The sequence below is a fragment of the Cyprinodon tularosa genome, unplaced genomic scaffold (assembly GCF_016077235.1).
Source record: "Cyprinodon tularosa strain WSP-4 unplaced genomic scaffold, ASM1607723v1 ctg416, whole genome shotgun sequence".
NCBI classification, from domain to species: Eukaryota; Metazoa; Chordata; class Actinopteri; order Cyprinodontiformes; family Cyprinodontidae; genus Cyprinodon; species Cyprinodon tularosa.
In genome coordinates this window covers 156,710-179,155 of record NW_024039137.1, presented here as the reverse complement: position 1 = coordinate 179,155, position 22,446 = coordinate 156,710, and the positions used below count along the sequence as shown (strand labels likewise).

Genomic DNA, 22,446 nt, shown 5'->3' with positions numbered 1-22,446 from the left:
AGTGGAAGAGGGTAGCCGAGACAGGACGTAGGAACCGGAACTTGAAGCAGGACTTTAAACTGGTCTCCTTCCTGGAGCCAGGCTTACTGGATGAAAACTGAACCTCCCCCCATAATGAGCCAAAAACCCAGAGGACTCCGTGAAGGCGGAACAGTGGATGATCAGGAGACTAGGATCCAGGACATTAACCATGAAATAAAACAGAAAGACTGACAGAAAGACAAGCAATGATCTGGCCCTGAATGCTCAGGCTGAACTGAATAAAAACCATAGGAAACAGGTGAGAGGAATAAATTATAATTGTGGCAGGGAAGGAAGAGGGCAGGTGAGAGGAATTACTAATTAGGGAGGAGCAAACAGGCCAGATCATGACAGTCCATGGCCAAATAGATGCATTAGAACCATATATCATCAAGTGCAATGCAGAGCACTGGATGCAGTGGTTTGAAGCATGTCGCAACTGGACTGCAGTCCAGAGCCGAAGAATGACAGAGTGACTAATCCTGCCTCCCTGTTTGCTTTCAACTGGATAAGTTTTGGTTTAGTAGATAATAAAGATAATAGTATATCTCTGACTGCGCTGTGTTAAATGTAAGGGTTGCTGCAGATGTTTTATCTAGAGCCGAATGTAGCCTTTTGGTTTGGGTCAATAGTTTTTTGAGGCTTCGAACTCCCAAAGCATTTTGGATCATTTTCAATTTATAAACTTTATGGGACTAGTTTTAGAAAGGTATTTTACTGTTTCAACATGACTGCGTTACAGAAGACATTGGCAGGTTTTACAGATTACTGACCACAGAAAACCCTTTGGTGTGAATCAGAGTAGGGACTTTGAGCCAGGCCTTTCATCTAATATCAGTGTATGGACTCAGAAATTAGCTTTGAAAAGAATAATACAATATTAAAAAAAAAAACTAATTTATTTTGCTAAAATTTTGCAGCTTTACCCAACAGCAGTGGCGGCTGGTGAAAAATATTTTTGGTGGGGCTGATATAGCCTAGTGTATGTCTCCAACTAATCCGGAATAAGAATTCAAATAAACAATTGGACAATACATACAATTTAACAGTAATGATTTAATTTACTATATAATAACAGTAACAGTGATGATTTGGGTCACTGTGACGGGGTTCTTTGGCCTCCAAGAATCCAGGCTCAGTCGGGTTACCGGTGTTGGTGATTTATTGAGCTCAAAAACTCAAAACAGGGTGCAAAAGAAACTAAACATATACAAGATCCTCTGGGCCTCAGCCTCCCTCCAGTTACCAGCAATGTAACAAAGAAACAGAAAACAAAAATTGCTGCTTTTCTTCCCACAGCCCTCATTAAATAGTTTAAGCCCCTCACCTCAGGCTCTCTTATTTCTGATTTCTTCTCATTAATCAGTTTTGTCCATATATTACCTCCACAAACAATTGATGTACAAAAACAAATCATTTTTACAACTTCATTCTTTTACACAGATTCATTGACTTATTCAATTACACCAAACTGGGTTTGAACCCAGCAAAGACGCAGCCAGACTGAAGATGACAAGTCCCCATAGCATAAACACGTACACACACACACACACACCCACACCCCCCACACATACACACACACACGGCTAACCCCACTGAAATATTAAGTGTGCACCCTCAATATGCCAGCAGGTAACCAGGAACAGCTTGTGTGTTTTAAGTTCATGGAGCTACTTGGCTCAGCGCGAGTGTATTGGTCCTCACAAACACAGTATAACAGGAATGTGTGTGTGGCGCGCAAAGTTAGAGAGGTTGTTTTAAGCGACGAGGTGGATTCGTCACAGTCACAATAACCATAACATGAAATGTTCATATCCTACAACAGGGATGTTCTTCTGGCAAACGGGTAGATAAATAAGGATCTCACCGAATTTGGTGGAAGCTGCATCTCGCTCGTTACATTCGCCATCTTCCCTCTAACTGTCTGCACCTGCGCTTGGGTTCAGAAGCCTGTTAAAGGGCAGTATTTTCAGAGCCCCAATACCATAAAGTTCCGAGACGCTGATTGGCCATTAAATTCACCTAGCAATAGTACATGATTGACAGATTCTCTGCATATGTGGGGCTGTCTGATAGGCGCCCCCAGAACAGAGACGGTAGGAGTCTGTCTGTGGAAATCCACAAATTAATGACAGTAGATAGGGAAATGTAGTTTATATAATTTGTTTTGCTTATAGGTACACAGTCTAGAGAGTAAAACTGACATTTATGAGTTAATTTCTAAAAATATATTTTACGTTTCTCTCTTCTTATCAGGGAGGGCGGTGCCCCAGCGCCCCCTATGGGCTGGCCGCCACTGCCCAACAGGTATTTAAACAATTCTTTCTTTGTGTGACACTAAAGACACCCAAAAAAACTCAAACATACCCACAATTACTGATTCCAAAAAGACAGTTTTATTGCAGTTTTAAGTAATGCAATGATTTCCAACTTTTAACCAGAATGCATTATATTGAAATGCTGATGCAGGAAAAATAAACAACCTGTCATTTGAGATGTGCACAAAGTTGCAAATAAATGTATCTTTATCGCAGCAGCATAATTTAAAACAAGGAAATATTAGAAAGAAAACTTTTGATATGAGTAGAATTATTTAATCGGGAAAGGGTACATAATGACATATTTGTCTGACAAGAAAACAAAAAAACAGAACAAGTGGCACAACTATATGTACTGTAGAGTGTTTAAAAAAAAATTGCGATAAAATATGTCTTTCAATGTAGGATCAGGTCTTTTTGGCATAATTTAAATCAATTGGTCCATGATAAAAAACAAAACATATTTATCTTGTCTTAAAGTAAACATTTTCTACAGGCAAAGTGGTTTGTTAGGAAGCTCTGCCAGGGAAAACGTCTTTCTTTCCAACAAGCACGAACACGAACATGTTGAGTTTATCTAAACACTAACTGGAACTATATGCTTTGGTGAACTGGGCCAAATATTTATCTTTTTAGCAACAAAATATTCCAGATGGGATAGAAAATAGAAATAAGTGTATGCAGAATCAGTGATTTTTCACCACTGTTAAACATGGGAAAGGATCTGTGATGCTGTGGGCATGTTTTCCCCCCAAAAGGACTTAGGAATGCATAAATACCAAAATTTGACAAGAGACAGAGGATTATGAAGGATCCATAGAGATGTTGCAAAAAGGAATGGTCAAGGATCTCTCCCAGTGAATGCTCCAAATATGTGAATTTGTATAATAAAGGGACTAGTGGTCTCCATTTGCCAAGAATTTAATTTAGCAAATTATTAGACAGGGTGAGACCTTAAGATTTCCCTTTGAATCGATGTACTTATATTAAAAGATAGATTATTCAGACATTGCAAGGAAAAGTGTAATGAGACAGAGAAATAATGGATTATGCTGCTGCAGTCAAAGTCACATGTATTTGTACCTTTTTTTTTTTTATATATATATATATATATATACAGGTGCTGGTCATAAAATTAGAATATCATGAAAAAGTAGATTGATTTCAGTAATTCCATTTAAAAAGTGAAACTTGTATATTATATTCATACATTACATACAAACTCATATATTTCAGATGTTTATTTTGTTTAATTTTGATGATTACAAATGACAACAAATGAAAATCTCAAATTCATCATATCAGAAAATTAGAATATTACTGAAGACCAATAAAAACAAAGGATTTATAGAAATGTTGGCCAACTGAAAAGTATGAACATGAAAAGTATGAGCATGTACAGCACTCAGTATTTAGTTGGGCCTCCTTTGGCCTGTATTACTGCAGCAATGCGGCGTGGCATGGAGTCGATCAGTCTGTGGCACTGCTCAGGTGTTATGATAGCCCAGGTTGCTCTAATAGTGGCTTTTAGCTCTTCTGAATTGTTGGGTCTGGTGTATTGCATCTTCTTCTTCACAATACCCCATAGATTTTCTATGGGGTAAGGTCAGGAGAGTTTGCTGGCCAATTAAGAACAGGGATACCATGGTCCTTCAACCAGGTACTGGTAGCTTTGGCACTGTGTGCAGGTGCCAAGTCCTGTTGGAAAATGAAATCTGCATCTCCAAAAAGTTGGTCAGCTGCAGGAAGCATGAAGTGCTCTAAAACTTCCTGGTATGTGGCTGCGTTGACCCTGGACCTCAGAAAACACAATGGACCAACACCAGCAGATGACATGGCACCCCAAACCATCACTGACTGTGGAAACTTTACACTGGACTTCAAGCAACGTGGATGAAGTGCCTCTCTTCTTTTCCTCCAGACTCTGGGACCTTGATTTCCAAAGGAAATGCAAAATTTACTTTCATCAGAGAACATGACTTTGGACCACTCACCAGCAGTCCAGTCCTGTTTCTCTTTAGCCCAGGCAAGACGCTTCTGACGCTGTCTGTGGTTCAAGAGTGGCTTGACACAAGGAATGCGACAGCAGAAACCCATGTCTTTCATACGTCTGTGTGTGGTGGTTCTTGAAGCACTCACTCCAGCTGCAGTCCACTCTTTGTGAATCTCCCCCACATTTTTGAATGGGTTTTGTTTCACAATCCTCTCCAGGGTGCGGTTATCTCTCTTGCTTGTACACTTTTTTCGACCACATCTTTTCCTTCCCTTCGCCTCTCTATTAATGTGCTTGGACACTGAGCTCTGTGAACAGCCAGCCTCTTTAGCGATGACCTTTTGTGTCTTGCCCTCCTTGTGCAAGGTGTCGATGGTCGTCTTTTGGACAACTGTCAAGTCAGCAGTCTTCCCCATGATTGTGTAGCCTATAGAACTAGACTGAAAGACCATTTAAAGGCTTTTGCAGGTGGTTTGAGTTAATTAGCTGATTAGAGTGTGGCACCAGGGGCCATCAATTTTGAACCTTTTCACAATATTCTAATTTTCTGATATGATGAATTTGAGATTTTCATTTGTTGTCATTTGTAATCATCAAAATTAAACAAAATAAACATCTGAAATATATGAGTTTGTATGTAATGTATGAAAATAATATACAAGTTTCACTTTTTAAATGGAATTACTGAAATCAATCTACTTTTTCATGATATTCTAATTTTATGACCAGCACCTGTATCTACCAGTGCCTGTCAGGAGAGTGCCAAACATCATGAAGCCAGTCAGGAAATTAAATTAAGATAATTACTGGGAAAAGACACAGACACATGGCAGATAGCGTTTTTAAAACATTCATCCTGCATAGTATCAACGCACATTGTAGTGATGCTGAGGCAGCCTCACATGTTCCCTCTCAGCTCCTACAATCAGCATCTAACCTGGAGTTTGACTGAACAAGACTTTTGACATTTATTTTCAGAATATTATCCACTGTTTCTTTTTTTCTCTATTCAAATAATCTTCACAATGGACCACTAGGCTCATAAAAAAAAGCTCTAACCTCACTCTAATCTCTTATAATAGTGTATTTAACCGTGATAAAAGGAAGCTTATATGCCCTAAAATGTTACAGCAGCTCAGCCAGTTTGCCTGTTTAAGGCAACAGAGAGAATGCACAGACGAACTGATAAAGACACAGACTCGTTGGACTCAACGGACAGGAACGTACAGTGATGACTGATGGTGATACGGGACTTTATCTGCACAGAGTGTAGCGCTGTGATGTAAGAGAGGTGAAGCATAAAGCAGCTCTGAAATACAGTGGAGCTGAAGACTGAGGCAGTACAGCAGCTTTTTCTGCATCCATACCGGAAGGTCTGAGACAGTCAGGATCCTCCTCCACACACGTTTGATTTAATCGAGAGAGAGAAAGGCTGAGTGTGAAGGTAAAGGGTCTGATGAGAGCACACATCAGCCAGGAGCAGTCACTTGTTTTTATTTTTTTACTGAATTGTCTGCTTTTCCAGTGTATCTTTGGCGCCCCCTAGCTGGGAGACAGAGCAGGGCTGTTCTCTGTGCTGATATTGACCAAGCACTCACTTGATTTGAGGCTAGCCAGAGATTTGGTGCTTGGAAAAGAGGCCAAAGACCCACACAGGCCCATCATGGAGGGGGTATAGTCCTTTTCTGGAACAAAAACATACACAATATAAAAAAACAACTGCAATTAGTTGTATTAATTATCAATAAATATAAAATCTGTAATTATTCATTCACAGTTTTAAAATATAAAAGGTTCTGAAGTGTCACCTGTGCACCAGGCTCCTCCGTTCTGTTTGCCTGCGACTCTTTGGGAGTCAGAATCCAGGCTGACCTCTGCTGAGAGCAGCTCTGTGCTCGGGAAACTCCTCCTATAGGGTCAAAGAGAGGACAACAGCGGATGACATTCAGCAGCATGACACCAGGCGGGCCTAAAATCACATTCATTTCAATTAACCAACTGACAAATTGAAAGCACTCAATATCCCTGTTCGCAGCCTTTTCCCTTTTTTGTTTTTTTCAGTGTGCCAGAGGATTTCAATGAGAAAATTAGTAAAAATTCAACTTTTAGCAACAGACTTAAACAAAAAAAGATTTAAGACAAAAGGCTGTAAGAAAAAACAGAATCTTACACTATTTATTTCTTTGTAAAAGTCCAATCTATTAATTTTATTTATTTTTGCTAAAACTTCCTTGCCAGTTTTGATTGCCACCTTTAACAACTGTTAATATAACTAAAAAATGAGAAGCCTAGTTTTCCTAATAACTGTGGAGGCAGATTAAGAGTAAAACTATGTAAAAAAAAAAGCTGGAACATTTTTAAAAATAAATGAACTAATTTTACCACCTTACAAACTCTTGTAAGGTGGTAAAAAAAAACTAACTGCTGACTAAACTTCAACTGTTAGGTGAATTTGCTGTAATGCAAAGGCCTGATCTTCGCGCAATCCATGCAGAAAGCACTAAATTGCAGCATTAATACATTGGATAATCTAAAAAGACTGCTTATGCAAATGTTACGACATGAAAACCGGTTTGGTTTGAGCAGATTTCATATGATGCAGGAAGTTTGAGAGTGGACATAAAAAGAAAAGATGAGCCCATGTAGTTGAAGATAATAAATATGATAATCTTTCTTAAAATAATTATGATAATAAATGTGATAATGTACTCCACACAGGCAGCCTTTCAGGCTCTGTGATGGATGGTTTCTAAAGTTGTTGTCATTGTTTTTGTTTAGATTTAATAGTAGAGCAATTGTCAGCTGTCTTGCTGCTTTAACTTGTGCCAGCCTGTGCAGCAGATTTTTCCCCATTATTATTATTCTAGTCTGGGTATTTTAAATGGTTCAAATATTAGATTGGATTAGATTAGATTCAACTTTATTGTCATTACACAAGCACAGGTACAAGGCAACGGAATGCAGTTTAGGTCAAACCAGAAGTGCAATAGCAGCAAGTGCAGGATAAATAATGGTTCCATAAATACAGGACATGGGTTTCTACTGAATGAGTATAGAGATCAATACCATTATAAATAATGAATATAATATATAGATCACTAGTGCTATGAACTAAATTTACAGCTGGATATGTACTGAATATAATATACAGGTGGATATTACTATAAAAGGGTTTTTACAAAATATGTTTACCATGGTCCATATATTTTATTCTACGTAACAGAATATCTCTACATTGTCTGTCATTGCACCAAAATTTATTTTGTGGCGACAATGACCCTTGAAATGTTTGTGTGTGACTTTGCACCTGACTTTTAAAAGTGTTTAAAAAGGTGCAAAAACTGTGGTTAAGTTTTGGGTAAATTTGGTAAATGTTTATATTTGCATATCATCCACCCATAATATTATGCAGTTTGGTCATTAGAATATAATCTGCATGTTGACGAAGGCATCCCTCATAAAAAGGTTTTGCTGATTTTAAACACAATATGCCTCCTTTGAAGATCTGCTTCATGCATAAAAATATGTTTGCAGGAGTTTTGAGATGCTCGAACCCTTTAAAGATCAGGCCCTCAGAGTTTGTAATAAGCTAATGTTTACAGCTTTAATTCATGCAAAGGTGAGCCTAATGAGTTTAATATTCTATGTCTGGGTGTGATAAAGAACGAGGGATCAACAGTTGAATTAAAAAAATTATTATTATAAAATTATTTTAAAAATCTTTGATTAGTTTGACGCAAATCTACATGTGATAAAAATAGTTTTTCCTTGATTTCCTTGTTCCCATAAATAAGCAATAAATTAATGTTCCTGTATTAAGTTTTACCACACGGCAGCGAGTCAAACCTGCGGAACAGCTTCAACTCATCTTGGATGCTGTACGGCTCCAGGGTTGGCCACTGGTTGATGAGGGGGATTGACATGTTTTTGACCAGGTGGTTAGAATCATACGGAATCAAGCTTGTCCTAATGCACATGTGGATAAAACATCAGGTAAATTAAATAGTTTTTTATTGCTTGTAAAATAAATATGGGTAAAAACACCATTAACTACAGTGGATTAAAAGTTGGTGGTTAATCAAATGGGCTTACAGTTGCTCCTGCAGCTCCAGGATAACAGCCTCTAGTTCCTTCTTTTCCCGGTGGCTCTGGCTTTGTACCTCCTCCAGTTTGGTCTTCAGCTTCTTGTTTTCTGCCTCTGTGTTCTTTAACTGGGACTCACGTAATCGCACAAGCTCCTCCAGGTAACCCTTATAATATATTTCAAAATATTCTTTTACAAAAACTACACACCTTTTTATGTGCTTTAATTAGTTATTTGTGTGATCTATCACCAAAAAAAAATGTCTTAACACCTTCTGAGCATTGACGATCTTAAATCTGTGCTCCATTTTGCGGCACTTTGAGCTCCAGTTCTCGTCATCGGTGACCAGAGGGACGTAAGGGTGTTCGGGGACGCTGTCGTCACTGCAGCTGCTGTCAACACTCCGTCTATCGTCATCATCATCACTGAAGTATTCATAGCTGAAAAGAAAGGAGCCACTTGATTTACTAAAGGGTAAAACATATTTAGATGTTAAAATTTCATTATTATTATTTTTTTGTTTTTTATATATTTATTATCTTTTTGAGTTCCCTGTGTTCTCTGTATGGGAATCCTGTTTAAAGTAAAAATAATTACCTAACAGAAACAGTGATTTTCTCACCTGAAAATGAAGTAACAGAGCAAAACATTAAACATTCCCTTTGCCTGTCTGAAAAAATCTTGCTTTGTTACTGTAGTTACCTTTGTGTAAATTTCAAGTATGGAGTGTAGTCAATCACTGCTGGAGATTTCCCATCCAGGGCCTCTCCTTTCAGACAGAAACTGTGGGAAGAAAACCACTTAAAATCAAAAGTAAAAACAATCTTCTCTGTGCAAAGGTTAAAAACCTTCATTACCTAAAATCTATGGCTCCTAGACCTATGAGCATCCCAGTTAGCACCGTGGACTCTTCTCTTAGCATTATGGCTCCTTCTGAATAGAACCTCCTAAAGCACAAAAACAACTATGAAGGTTTATGTTTAATTTAGGGGGGGGGGCAGTGTAATGCTGATGTCAGGGTGTTGAGCTAGGAACCTGGTTGTCCTGCTGTCCCTCAGTGCAGTTGCAATATACTCAGAGAGCCTCTTCTCCATGAGGGCGACTCTCATCCAGGCTCGACCCTGAAAAAATGTCATTGAATCCAAATCAGCTACTGTGCACAGCAAACATTATTATAAAGAAACACACCAACAAAAATATCAGATGTGAACTTTAGCCTACATTACTGCCTTTCTACAGGTTATTCATGGCTTCCTTAGGGTTGTGGATTTAGTTAAAGGAATTTCTATTCCCTACCAAGTATCTTTACAAAAAGAGAAGCTGATGAATTTGCTAGTTAGTTATATCGGGTCAGTTAGTTAGTTATATCAGGTTCAATTTGCTTGTTTCTAAACCAAAACAAGGCTTTGTTGTGGTCCACTTTATAAAGCCTTGAACTAAATACTATTTCTGACATTTTGAATTGAAAACCTTCCTGGATGGGAAGGGAAACGTCTTCAAACTTGGAAACAAAGTCCAGTGGATTGTTTTTTTTTTTTACTTTTTTGGTATATATTGGGTGGTTGATTTGAAGTCCTGGCAGCCAGCTGAAAGTGTTAAAAATATATTGCATCACTAATGCAACCTTTTCTGTCTCTGAGCTGCAAATTCTTACATCAGTGAGATTTAACAGCAAAAAGTAAAAGTGGTTGTTATTGATATATCGGTTGTCAGTTGTCATGACTGTGTGGCTCCCGTCTATGTGACCTACCTTTGCTCGGGATGTGTTGATGTTTTCCATGCTCTCTATGCTGCTGATGCAATTGTTGGGGACTTTAGCACATGCCAAGCGAATATAGTCCCAGTAACTCCTCTGTCCATCAAACCAGCTACTAGAGCCTATAAAACAAAATATAGGTCTGTAACATGTGTGCTTATGCAGAGCACTGCCCCCCTTTAAGTAAAGATTGTCAGTATCTTACTTATTTTGTCAAAACTTTCACCTTAAGTTAAGCTCTGACACACTGGTTTCTTACCTTTAAAATGGTGACTAAGAATGTGTTCAAGAACTGCTGCAAAATTGATGAACTCTTCAGATGAATCATCGATAGGTTCTGCTGTGTACTTCTCTAACAGGGTCTTTACAGAAAACCTGCATGTGGTAAAAATTGAAATACAGGGAATAAGGAAATAGATCTCCCAGTTGGAAAGACACTATAATATCAAACACTAATTAAAATCTGACTGTAATGTTATCTGCTGACATTGAAACATTCTTTGACTGAGAGAAACATTCTCTCATTACTATTGTTCTTTTATCAATCATCACAATTCGGGGTGTTAAAGGTTGTGAGATGGACCAGAATGGAGACAGGAATTCCTGGCATCGAAAAAGAAGAATTCAGGATGGAAGGCTGAAACATCAGAAGCTTAAAGACTGAGACAGGGATAGGAAATGACATAGATAAACCAAACAGAGGAGATTTGGAACCGCTAATGCAGAATGAAAGCAGGGAAACTGAGGAAGAAAGACTAATTGACCAACAGGTACTGTAGGCGAACTAAAAAGAAACCGCTATCGGCATCTGAAAGGAACAATTACAGAGGTGAGTGGGGCCCTAAGGGATGGTTTCTGATTCTCTGCGACAGATCAACTCAGTCAACTAACCTCAGTTATTTGACATAACTGAGTCGGGAACATAACGAGTCTGACAAAAAGTGAAACACAGTGGTCAAGTTAGATTAATAGGCTAGCCAGACACGGTGTAACAGTCTGGAAAAGATCTGGTAGAGCTGGACGGAGGCGGAACTAAAACTAAAAGAGCGTCATCAGGTAAGAACCAATCAGATAAATTTGGATGTGACTCAAAGGCTACAAGAAATTTGCTCTGTTTTTGTAATTTTGTGTGTGAAACATTTCCAGCCGAAAATAGCAAGTACGACTTTCTTAAAAAGAAATGACACTGAAGATTAAGATTAGCTTAATCTCACTTAGGACACCAGAAAGGGCATCATTAAAACATTGCTCCGATGAGGTTGCTGTCTTGCTGTTATGCTAAAATATTTCATATATTTAAGATTTACAATTCATCCAAAAGTAAAAGTACAATATAAAATTATGAATAGTTATTACCCAACAGCAGAGACTCTCAAGAAAAGGTTTGGATTTGAGGTTGATGCCTGCGTTTTTTGCCTTAGAGTCACAGTTTTTTTTTTTTTTTTGGCAGAACATGAATATTTGGTTGCGTACCAAAATAGAAAATGTAACATATTTTAAAATAAATCAAATATTAACATACAAGAATAGCTTTGCGAAGGATATATCTGACACGGTCAATATTATCATGATTCTGGCAAGATATAATATGCATGTATATAAAGGGAAAAAACAAAAAACCTTCATTAACATGTTTTAAAAACAAACTAAAAATTTTCTATTCCTCCTTATCTTTGTTAGCCAACAAATATGGACATAAACAAAAAAAATATTTAGTGACATGTGACAGTTTCTGGTACCTTGACAAAATGCTAAAGTTAACTTGATGTATTTCATTGCTGAAATGGGTCTGTCTCTGTTAAGTGTTGATTTTAAATCCTACATATGTATTTATACTTTTGGAGATTGGTTTTGTATGCTTACGCTGGTTATAATGTAAATGCCTGTTAATTTATGCATTTGCTTTCCTTTACCTTACATTAGTTAGTTTGATCTCCCGTATCTAACTATTTTATTTCTCTCTTTCCTAAGAATGCAAAGTAGAGATTTCTTTTTTGAACATGTAATTACTGTTCTGATCATTAAAGCTGATAAAAAACAAAATCTTGCTGTTATGCTATCAGAAAAGCAGAAAGGCACTGAGAGTGATGCATTCTAAAGTCCCGCCTCCCGCACTGCGATCGGCTCGACCAATCAAAGGCAGTTTACCAGCCAGGCTAAAAAATCTTTGCCTTCTAGCCACCTTGAGGAAAATACCAACTAAGATGGCCGAACTGTGATGCAAGCAAACAGAAGCACAACTGTCAAAAAGTTTTTTTTTTTTTGGCCTTACTTGAGCAGCAGCAGTAGTTTTGTGTAAATTTATAAAATGGTTTATATTTACAAATTGGGCTGCTTTACTTGATCAATGTTTTCTCACAAAGAAAGTAATTCTTGCAAGCCCAGTGATCTGGAGAAGGAACCTTTAGTTGGAGCCTATATATTTAAAAGAAATCAGATCAGAGGGTGTAGGGACGGTCCAAGCGGTGTCACAACTAATTGGTTTTGGGTGTAACTCTAACATAAGAGGCTAAACACAAAGTAATTAATTAATAGGTACACATAATGACTATAATTAACACACATAAATTAACTAAATATTACAAAAATCAGACTTAAATAAACAAAAAGTAAAATAATGTTGATTTAAAAAAATAAATAAATGGTTGTTCCTAATTTTCAGCATACAAAACAATGTTGTTTCCCACAATCCTTATTTTATTGTAGTTAAGAAACTGTGAACCTTGGGAGGTTCATGTACTGTAACGTAAACATATTGTCGCTGAATACTTACTTATACACGTATTATGTCAAAATATGTTCAGTATGAATAAATAATAAAATGAAACAACTGCCTGAACATCAATTTCAATGCCAAGAGCAGAAAAACTCAAAAACATTGGAACATCATTATTTAAAAAGTGTGCACAAGCTTGAACCCCAAAGTGTATGATTTGTGCACTCGATAAAATTATTTTGAAAGACCCCTATGTGAAATGATATCATATTATATATTGCTGGAGTATAGCCCAGTACTACTGAGAAGTGCGAACTGATCATTGATGGATCATCCTTTCTGTAAAGGAGGTCTGATGTCATCCACTTATGGTGAAGAAAAGATGGAGACTTTCAGGAAGCTGCTTACGACTCTGCTTCCTTGAGAGGTTTAAGAACTTTCTTTAGATATGAATGAAATATTTGTGTAGTTTTAAAAAGTTGATGCTTGAAAAATATGTTAACATCCTTTTTCATTACAAATATCCTCTCCTAAATCTAATTACTAAATGCTTGAGGCTCACTCACAAAGATATTTTTTCCGTAAACAAAAGTTTTATGGAATAATAACCTTAAACATATAATATATTGGAGTAAAATGTATGTTTTCATCTATACGTGCATGAAATTTTGTTTGTACACAATGCCAAACAGTAGACATCGAAATGATTTCACCCTCCATTGTTCCAAAGACAACAATGTCTCATTTAGATTTGACTGGAAAATAACTGGCCAACTGTCCCGAAAATTAAAACTACAAGCAGTGAGATATAAAAATGAGTCCACAAATTTCAAGATGTCTGTGGATATAATCCTTGATCAGATCAAAATTAAATGCATTGCACTTAAAACTAAAATGCTTGCAAATACTAGATGAACTCGTTTTGCTGAAACTCAGGATAAAGTCTCTACTTTTAAGCTGGTTAATGTACTCTATTGTTTCATGTATCTGTAACAAAAAGTTAAAGCACATTTTCAATAACTCTTCAACTCAAATGAAAAGAACAGTTTATGATCAGACTTAAACTAGCCAGGTTTTACTGTAAATCTCCAAACTTCATTTCAAGAGCGGCAATATCCTGTTGGTTGGTGGTCATTAAAAATATGAAAATGAAAACTACAAGCAGTGAGATATAAAAATTAGGCCACAAAATTTACAAAGGTCTAGATGTCTGTGGATATAATCCTAGATCGGATCTGAATTAAACTTATGGCACTTAAAATTATAATGTTTACAAATATTAAAAACCTATTCGCGCTTTGCTATTGCATTATTGCACATTCTATTACTGCAGCAGTGAATGCGAGTCAGTAATTTATACAGCTCTGTTGAATATTTTTATATTGTTAGTCCTTGAGGCTAAACCTAAGTTCAAGCTTTAACTGAAACTGCTATCATATTTTTTACTTTTTAAGAGATGCCCATTTCTGAGAGAAACAATAAATTTGGTCAGGATATAATTATTTTAAAATGTAAATCTGCCAAGGTGAGTTCATCTTCTCAAGTAAAAAGACACTTCCTGCTATTATTTTTTCTAGTATTTTCCAATCAAAATGAACATAACCAATAGATTAGACACACTGTCAGCTTACTGTCTTGATTATAACACATTTTGTTTTTCTAATGAAGTTTTTACAGTGAATATTTACTACATAAACATTTTCAAGGGCTGGCATAACATCCTAAACTAGTCAAGTAGTTCCGAAATGGTTACTATTGTGCTATTATTAATAATACAAGCTTGTGGTGGTGCACTTTAAAAATGCTGTGCTATTACGTCAGACAATACACTGACTGGAAATTTACAACATGTTCCATGTTGTTTTTGCACAGAAACATAATTGATGGTGCTCTGTTCCATTCCTCAATAATTTGAATGATTAATTAAATTTGTTAAAGCACCTTTGTGCATTCTAATGATATTTGTCCCTAACATCTGACACAAGGCATCAGTGGGTCGCATCTATGCAGTCTCTGATGAGCATCAGTGGTGTCAAAAGTACACACATTTTTTACTTAAGTAGAAGTATAGATACTGAAGTTTAAAAACACTCTGGTAAAAGTTTAACTATTAACTTGATCTCTTTACTCAAGTAAAAGTGAAAAGGTATGTGCTCCAAAAACCTTTTTTTTTCTTTTTTTTTAACAGTGTCCTGTCTGGCAATGTGCCAATAAGAATAATTGTCTTGATGCCAAAAAGAGCCCATCAGATTTTACTTTCACAAGTGGAGCAGTACAGCTATTGCAATAGTGTTCCGCTTTTTTCATGCGTATAAATTGCTTTATTATAATTATGCAAGGAGTTTTACAGATTATATAGACACTGCAATGCAAGTAGAACGGAAGAGGAAAAACAGAAAAAAAGGAGAAAAGATTAAAGAAAGAGGAGATAAAAGGGAGATAATGATAAAACATTTTCAGTCTGCTTCATCACCTGCAAAGAGATGTTAAAAGGACAGCACAACCAACATTGATATGTTACGAGACATACAATAAAGTAACACCTAGATACTATCACTGAAGTAGTATTATTTAATCTGACATGTGCTCCAAAAACCACTTCAAGTATAAAAGTATAAAATAAGCTTTAAAAAAAAAGCTAGATCCCACTATATGAATTGAAAGCTCAATTTTACGACTAATTCGAAAAATTCTTTGAGACAGGGCTAAGGATGAGGGAGGTCTTGTTGGCCTCCGTCTCCAGACACGCTCTCGCCTGTGTCAGAGCTTTCAGACATTTCAATATCTTTTTCTGAATCATTGTAGCATGGCATAGACAATTCATGTTTCCAGTTTGAAGAACACCTGCTTGCTTCTGATGATTTCCTTTGGCGCCATCAGCACAAATTTGATGAATAGTTTAGCAATGAGTGTTTACGTTATATGACTCATCCATTTATACTAGTTTTCACTAGATGTGGATGGCGCCAATGATCTGCACTGGATGGCGCACATGACTTGAAATAAATATTTATAAACAGGGGCGTAGCCAGAAATTTTTTATAAGGGGGGCCAGGCATCCACTGAAAGTGGATAGGCCCCAGAACCTCAGGGTAAATCTACACTTTTCCAACAGGAACGAGGACAACCTCCATATTTTCTAAATAAAGACAAACTATACTTTTCTACACCCTTTTGATTACAAATAGATAAAGATATATAAACATCAATGCTGTCTAAATGAAAGGTATAGTGGACAAAATGTCTGAGGCGGACATCTTTTCCATTGTCATTACTTACCTACTTTTATCAAAAATTGTTCTGCATAACATTAATATTACATGCACTAATATCTACATGAAATGTTAAGTTACTATTAAAGTAGTTATTTATCTATGATTTCACTGAAAACTCATTGATGACTTGCTGAGACACATCATTTTCAGTTTACCCCATATAACACAAAATTAGGGTCTTAAAAGAGAATACATTTTGTATATATCAACTTTAATGTTAGTATTTTGATGTGCATATATGCCTATTAATATATGAAAAATTTAAATGTTTAATAAGTTTAAACATTCCTCTTGATAGTATTACTGCTGCCACCGTCTGTATTGGAGGGCAGAAAAAAAATGGTAGGGGTGGCCACAGGGGTGGCCAATGATTGGCTGAGGGTGGCCATGGCCACCTCTGGCCCCCCATCTAGCTCCGCCCCTGTTTATAAACATAAAACCGAAGCCAAGAGTAACGAGTAACGTTTGTTTTAAAAATGTAAGGAATAGAAAATAAAGATAAATGTGTGAAAATGTAATGAGTAGAAGTAAGAAGTAGGAAGAAAAATAAAAAGTGTACTTAAGTACAGTAACTAAGTATTTGTATCTCTGATGAGCATTGTAGGGCTTAGAGCCTTGCTCAGGGAGCTGGTGTGTCATTTTGTGGGATTTGAACCAGGGATGTTACAGCTGGCCCAGTACACAAGCATTCTACTATAATAATCAAACACTTATTTAAAAAAAAAGCCAACTGTGATATTTAAACATATATAAAGTAATATCTGTATAAACCGCTATTATGTTTATGAGCTTGAATCGGTAAAGTAATTGTAAAAATCCTCTTTAGACCCCCCTTCCCATTTAGGCCAAGTGTCAATGAAACAAATAACAACAATAGATGTTATAAACAAACAGCTGGAGGATGACTGTGTTGATTTCTGGTACAAGCTGAGACCAGCTGATTTTAAACATGTCCACTGTCCTTCCTTAAGGGCTTGTCTCTTGTTAGGTTACATAATTTAAAATAACGTCCTTCATTTAAACTAGTAAACCTAAATGCTATTGCCTCACAAACTCCAGTAAGATGCATTATGAGGCATTATGAGGCATGCAGGCCTGATAATGCTTCCCCTGCACTCAGTCCCTGGGGGTGCCAGCCAGTCCTGGCTCCAGGAATCTTGTCATCATGACAACCTCAGAGTTCACATGATAAACTGCAAAAACGATCTAGAAATAAGAAAAAATTTCTTAAATTAAGTGAATTGACTCTTAATTTAAGTAGGTAAATGAGATCATTTGCCAATGGAATTAGTATTTTTATTCTTAGAATAAGATAATTAGATATTATGCACTTGAAATAAGACAATGGAGTTTTTTTTATCATTTTAAATGTACATTTTCTTGATCCATTGGCAAAGTGACTCACTTACCTCATCAATTCAAGAAAAAAATGCACTTAATTTAAGAAAATAATGACTTATTTATTTACATTTTTTGTGGTGTGATTATATATATAAACTGATTTAGACATGAAATATTATATTCAGAAGGTTATATATATATATATATATATATATATATATATATATATATATATATATATATATATATATATATATATATATATATATATAAACAAAAAAAAAAGGTTTCATCCAGGTTTAAAAACAAAGATTTAAATGAAACACACTGAAGTTTTAGTGATATTCTTCCTGTGGTTATATTTCTTTAAAAGTTAGTTAATATATATATATATATATATATATATATATATATATATATATATATATATATATATATATATATATATATATATATATATATATATAATGGTTTGTTGTATGTTTGTTCGATTGTTTTCATTCCTGGACTAAGATTCACCCCTGATTTTAAAAGTAAAAAACTGACCTGCAGACAGTCAGGAGGTTTTTTCTCTCCACTGCTACGTTTCGAGACGAAACTCTCTTGGAAACATCTCCCATAGCCATCGCTGCCTGCACGTAGCCGGGCTCCATCCGACAGGAAAGAAAGGACCCCTCCCTGTCGGCCGTGGGTCCTCCACAGTCACTCGTGGCGGAGGATGCTGAGAGTCCGCATCATCGCATCATCACTGCCGCGCAGCTGCGCTTTGATTAAACCGCTGGAAGGAGCCTGAAACACATCTGCTCATTACTTCATCTGTGTTTATTATGATTCCTGCATTTAGAGCCATGACCATCATCTTTGTCTTCTCGCGATTTCTCCACCTACTGCGTGACGTAAGCTACATGCATCCCATTACGTCACATTGAGAATAACCCCATATTTAACAACAGTTTGTTTGTTTTTAAGAAGGGTGCTTCTTAAAATTCAGGGGTGAAGTTTTTTATTCTATAATTTATTAAAAAATATCTGGATAAAAAACAAGAAACAGTGGGGAAATTAGATTTAGATTGATTTATTATGTCATTTTGTACACACAAGTGTAAACAAACAGAATTTTCGTTTGGAAAAAGCTCTCTATAGAAATAAATAAAAAAAAAATCTTAAATTAAGTGTATTTACCCTTAATTTGAGCAGGTCAATTAGATGACTTGCCAATAGAATGAGTAGTTTTGCTCTTAAAATAAGATAATTAGATAATATGCACTTGAAAGAAAACAAGATCATTGTTTTTTTCATATTTTAAATGTAAATTGTCTTGTTCCATTGGCAAAGTGTCTCACTGACCTCCTCAATTCAAGAAAAAATGCACTTATTTTAAGAAAAAAATACTTTAAAATCTTTTTGCAGTGTACACAGTGTCATTCTCATGCAGACTTGGCAAGGCAGCAGCAATAAAAAAACAAAACAAAAACACTATGATATTAAGTCACTATATCTAGTTATGGAATGTGCATCATTCATGTTTGTTTGGCAGCAGTGATGTCAGACGGATCTGGATAGGATCTTAGCATCCAAATGGGATTTTACCCTGGTGGAAGAGGATCTGATGCTGGAGCAATAGGGGCCTGTTGCCTGGGATTCACCCCTTCAGTTTTTGTTGAGCTGCTACTACTGCCCCCAGCTTCTGAAGCACTCGCTTCTCCTGGCTCAGGGGAGGAAGAATATGATGATGACGATGCTGTGAGGGTGGTAGCAGTGGTGCCAGCTGTGGTACCATTCATAGTTGTCAGATTGTTTCTTGTTTGATCACATAAACGATGAAAATCTGAATAAACAGAACATCAGAGTTCTCTTTCTCCCCAAGATGTTGCCAACCCTGTAGAGCTTTCAGCAGACAATAAGGTGTTTTTCTTATTCTCTTATTTACCTTGAAACTATATTTAAAATTGACAACCCTTCGTCTTGTCTTATTTTCCGCATGTGGGCCACAAAAAAAATTTATTTATACATCTCAGTGTTCTTTCATATCTGTAGTTTTTTAATGATAAAGTAGCCTATATATAAACGCTAGATATATGATCAGGCTGATTTCCTGTTAAAGGAACAACCACATTAGGATATTCAAAAAATTTTCCAGCGTTAATGCTCTAGAAATTTTATTTATTTAGTTTTCAGGACAAAAAGGCTGAAGTGATCAAAACATTTACCATAATCATCCTGCTGGCTTATTTCCCCTTTTTCTCCTCCCTATTTCCTTCTCCTTCCCTCTCATTAAGTGATAATTATTGGCCAAATGTGTGGCTTATTTCCCCCCCCCACATTTCTCAAACATGCACTTTACTTCAGTTCCCTTCCTCTCTAAGAAACTGACAGAGGGTTGCCACTAACCCTATGGTCTGTCTTATAGAAGCCTTATCAGGGGTAAACAGCCCTATATCCATTCATGGCTTTGTGGGCTTTTCACATATCCCGTCTCTTGATGTAAATAACCTACATGTTTTTCATCAGTCATTTATCTTCATGTGATGTTGAAACCACAGATTTAAATTTATCCCTGTGTTTTATATCCATTTGAAAATTAAATGAAGCCTTGGTGGAAGTTCTAATGAAGAAACCAAATTCCCTGCCTCATCATCAGAGGCTCAACTGCCTCTGACGCAAACCAGTCAGCTTTGAACCGCACCACCACAAAGTCCAATCAGCATCCAGAGTCCATCTTAAAAGCGCTTCAAATCCACTACTCTGCCTCTGCCCAGCCAGCACAAGCAGTGGTTGCGCTGTCTGATTTCCATTAAGATGACCCTTATTAGACCAACCTCCATCCCCTTCTCCACCATTGTAGCTAAGCTCCATCTGGATTTTACATGGTGCTTTTTCAACCTCGTACCGATCAGTGTGTCATTCCTCCCGGACTCTTACTGCATTCCCCGTCACATCTCAACCGGTCTGGCAGAAGACCACCATGTTGAGCCTGGTTCTGCCAGAGGTTTCTTCCCAAAAGGGAGTTTTTCCTCTCTACTGTGGCTTCATGCTTGCTCATCATGGACAGATTCATGCAAACCTGTATTTATCCAAGCTGGACATCTATTTTTTAGGTCCAGAGTGAAGCACAAATATCAGCTCACACAGTCTACTGGGTCTCACTAATTCAGCTCAAGCACATCGTCTCGCCAGCCAGTAGTCTATGGACTGAACCATCTTCATCTATCTCCACTCCACCATCAGTTTCAGGCCTGGGGGGAAACATCACTTTTCTCATACACCTGCTTATGCATATTAAAGTAAAATTCTTATAATTGTCCCTTTCTTTCCATTTGAGTTTTTTAGATTGAAATCATAAAACGTGTACATTTTCCTAGAACCGCTTTTCACTGCAATCACATCTGAACATGTTTGACAATTTTGCTCATTGCTATTTTTGCTCATGACTCAGTTTATTCAGATTGGATTAAAAGCTTCTCCAAAACACAGATGTAAGTCTTGCTAGAGAGGACGTGGACTTAGTTATGGATTTCGTATAAACCAGTTATCCACAGAGCTGTCAACCGATTGCAGTGCAAGAATAATACATGTATGGCCACCTAGCACATATGGCCCATAGTGATGGAAACCTTTTATTTTAGATTAGAGCAAAATTATTCAGGCACATTTAAATTTCACAGCAATTGTAAATGATTAGTACAATACAAAGAATTTGCTTTTAATTACCAAAATCTTTACAATTTCTTTAATAATTATAGGACCACCAGCACCCAAATCTGCTTTACATGAATCACCACATCTTGTCCAGCTCTATGGCTTAGTCTTTTGTTCAGTCTCTTAGTTCACGCAGACAATGATACAACTGGGCTCCTTCATTGCCATATCGCTTTGAACAATGATCCAATTGATATTGTTTCATAACGTAACTGATGATATTGAAATAAATAAATTAAATAGTAGTAAAATGATGTGGATAATAACACCACAAATAATAACTGCTATAGTTATATCATTCAAGCAGTAATTCTAAACATTTATCTTGCTTCAAATATTCAAAACATTTGTTACATTTTTAACCCTGCTTAATTTGTCCAAACTAGCAGGAAGGCTTTTGGGTGAGCAAAGGTGAGCTGTTTATCCAAACTTTTTTTTTTTTTTTTTTTTTTTTTTTTTTCTTTTTTTTTTTTTTAGTAGATCTACTGCAGTACTCCTTTATCTACAGTAGAGAGCGCACGATCACACTTAATATGTGTTATCACAGTAAATACTGAAGTAAGGGAGACTTTTGAAGTCTGCAGTTTATTAGAAATATTATAATAGACTCCCATTTTTTTTTACAGTTAACACATAACACAGAGTGAGTGTCATACAATATTTACAGATGCAGTCCTTTTGTCTGCTCCAAAATAACTCAGGTGTCTGTTGCTCCAAGCTGTGGCCTGAAGAGGATGTGTGACATTCTGGAAGGCCTTGTGAGGGAACTCGGGGCAGAGGTCACACCGGAGGAAGGGATAGAGGGTAAAAACCAGTGCTGTGAGTCCTGTGGCGATGATAAATGGGACCGTTCAGAAAACTTGGGCAACAACAAGGAGGGAAATTTGTCTAGACACGCCGTCTAGACTCGACTGACACAAAAAATCCTGAGATGTTGATGGATAGATTGTGATATGAGCTGGAGTTACTGTATGATGTCTCTGTAATGCATACCATGTGGAGGTCTAGTTTTGGAAAAGGGAGCATCGTCGGAAGTACAGTTTGGACTGAGGGTTCTCCACAGGGGCCTGGAAAACCAAACACTGGGCAGATGAGAGCAGGGAGAAGGGTCACCCTGGAAAATATCTCACTGTTTATACGTTCAGAGATTCTGTGGGGGCCTACAAAATCCTTTCCAGCATCACATCTTTATCGTTTGAACACAAATCTTTTCACATTACTTTAACATGAACAGTGAGTACAA

General features: G+C 36.7%; 1 protein-coding gene across 1 annotated transcript; it reads right to left on the bottom strand.

The window, feature by feature from the left end:
* Window positions 1-5,828: 5,828 nt before the first annotated feature.
* On the bottom strand, window positions 5,829-18,392 carry rundc3ab (RUN domain containing 3Ab). The gene is made up of 11 exons (XM_038298791.1): window positions 18,051-18,392; window positions 10,432-10,547; window positions 10,167-10,294; window positions 9,452-9,537; window positions 9,274-9,363; window positions 9,119-9,199; window positions 8,688-8,856; window positions 8,425-8,582; window positions 8,179-8,298; window positions 6,141-6,241; window positions 5,829-6,017 (listed from the first exon to the last, which is right to left on the bottom strand). Exons 1-11 carry the CDS (start codon window positions 18,155-18,157, stop codon window positions 5,875-5,877), a joined length of 1,299 nt encoding a protein of 432 aa, XP_038154719.1. The 5' UTR covers window positions 18,158-18,392; the 3' UTR covers window positions 5,829-5,874.
* Window positions 18,393-22,446: the final 4,054 nt, after the last annotated feature.

Bases quoted from the DNA above. Each gene is read 5' to 3' on its own strand.
- rundc3ab (XM_038298791.1), bottom strand. From the start codon at position 18,157: ATGGAGCCCGGCTACGTGCAGGCAGCGATGGCTATGGGAGATGTTTCC. The intron at 8,299-8,424 runs GTAAGCCCATTT...CATGTGCATTAG, and splicing joins CTGGAGCTGCAGGAGCAACT to GACAAGCTTGATTCCGTATG. The intron at 6,018-6,140 runs GTGACACTTCAG...TTTTTGTTCCAG, and splicing joins CGGAGGAGCCTGGTGCACAG to AAAAGGACTATACCCCCTCC.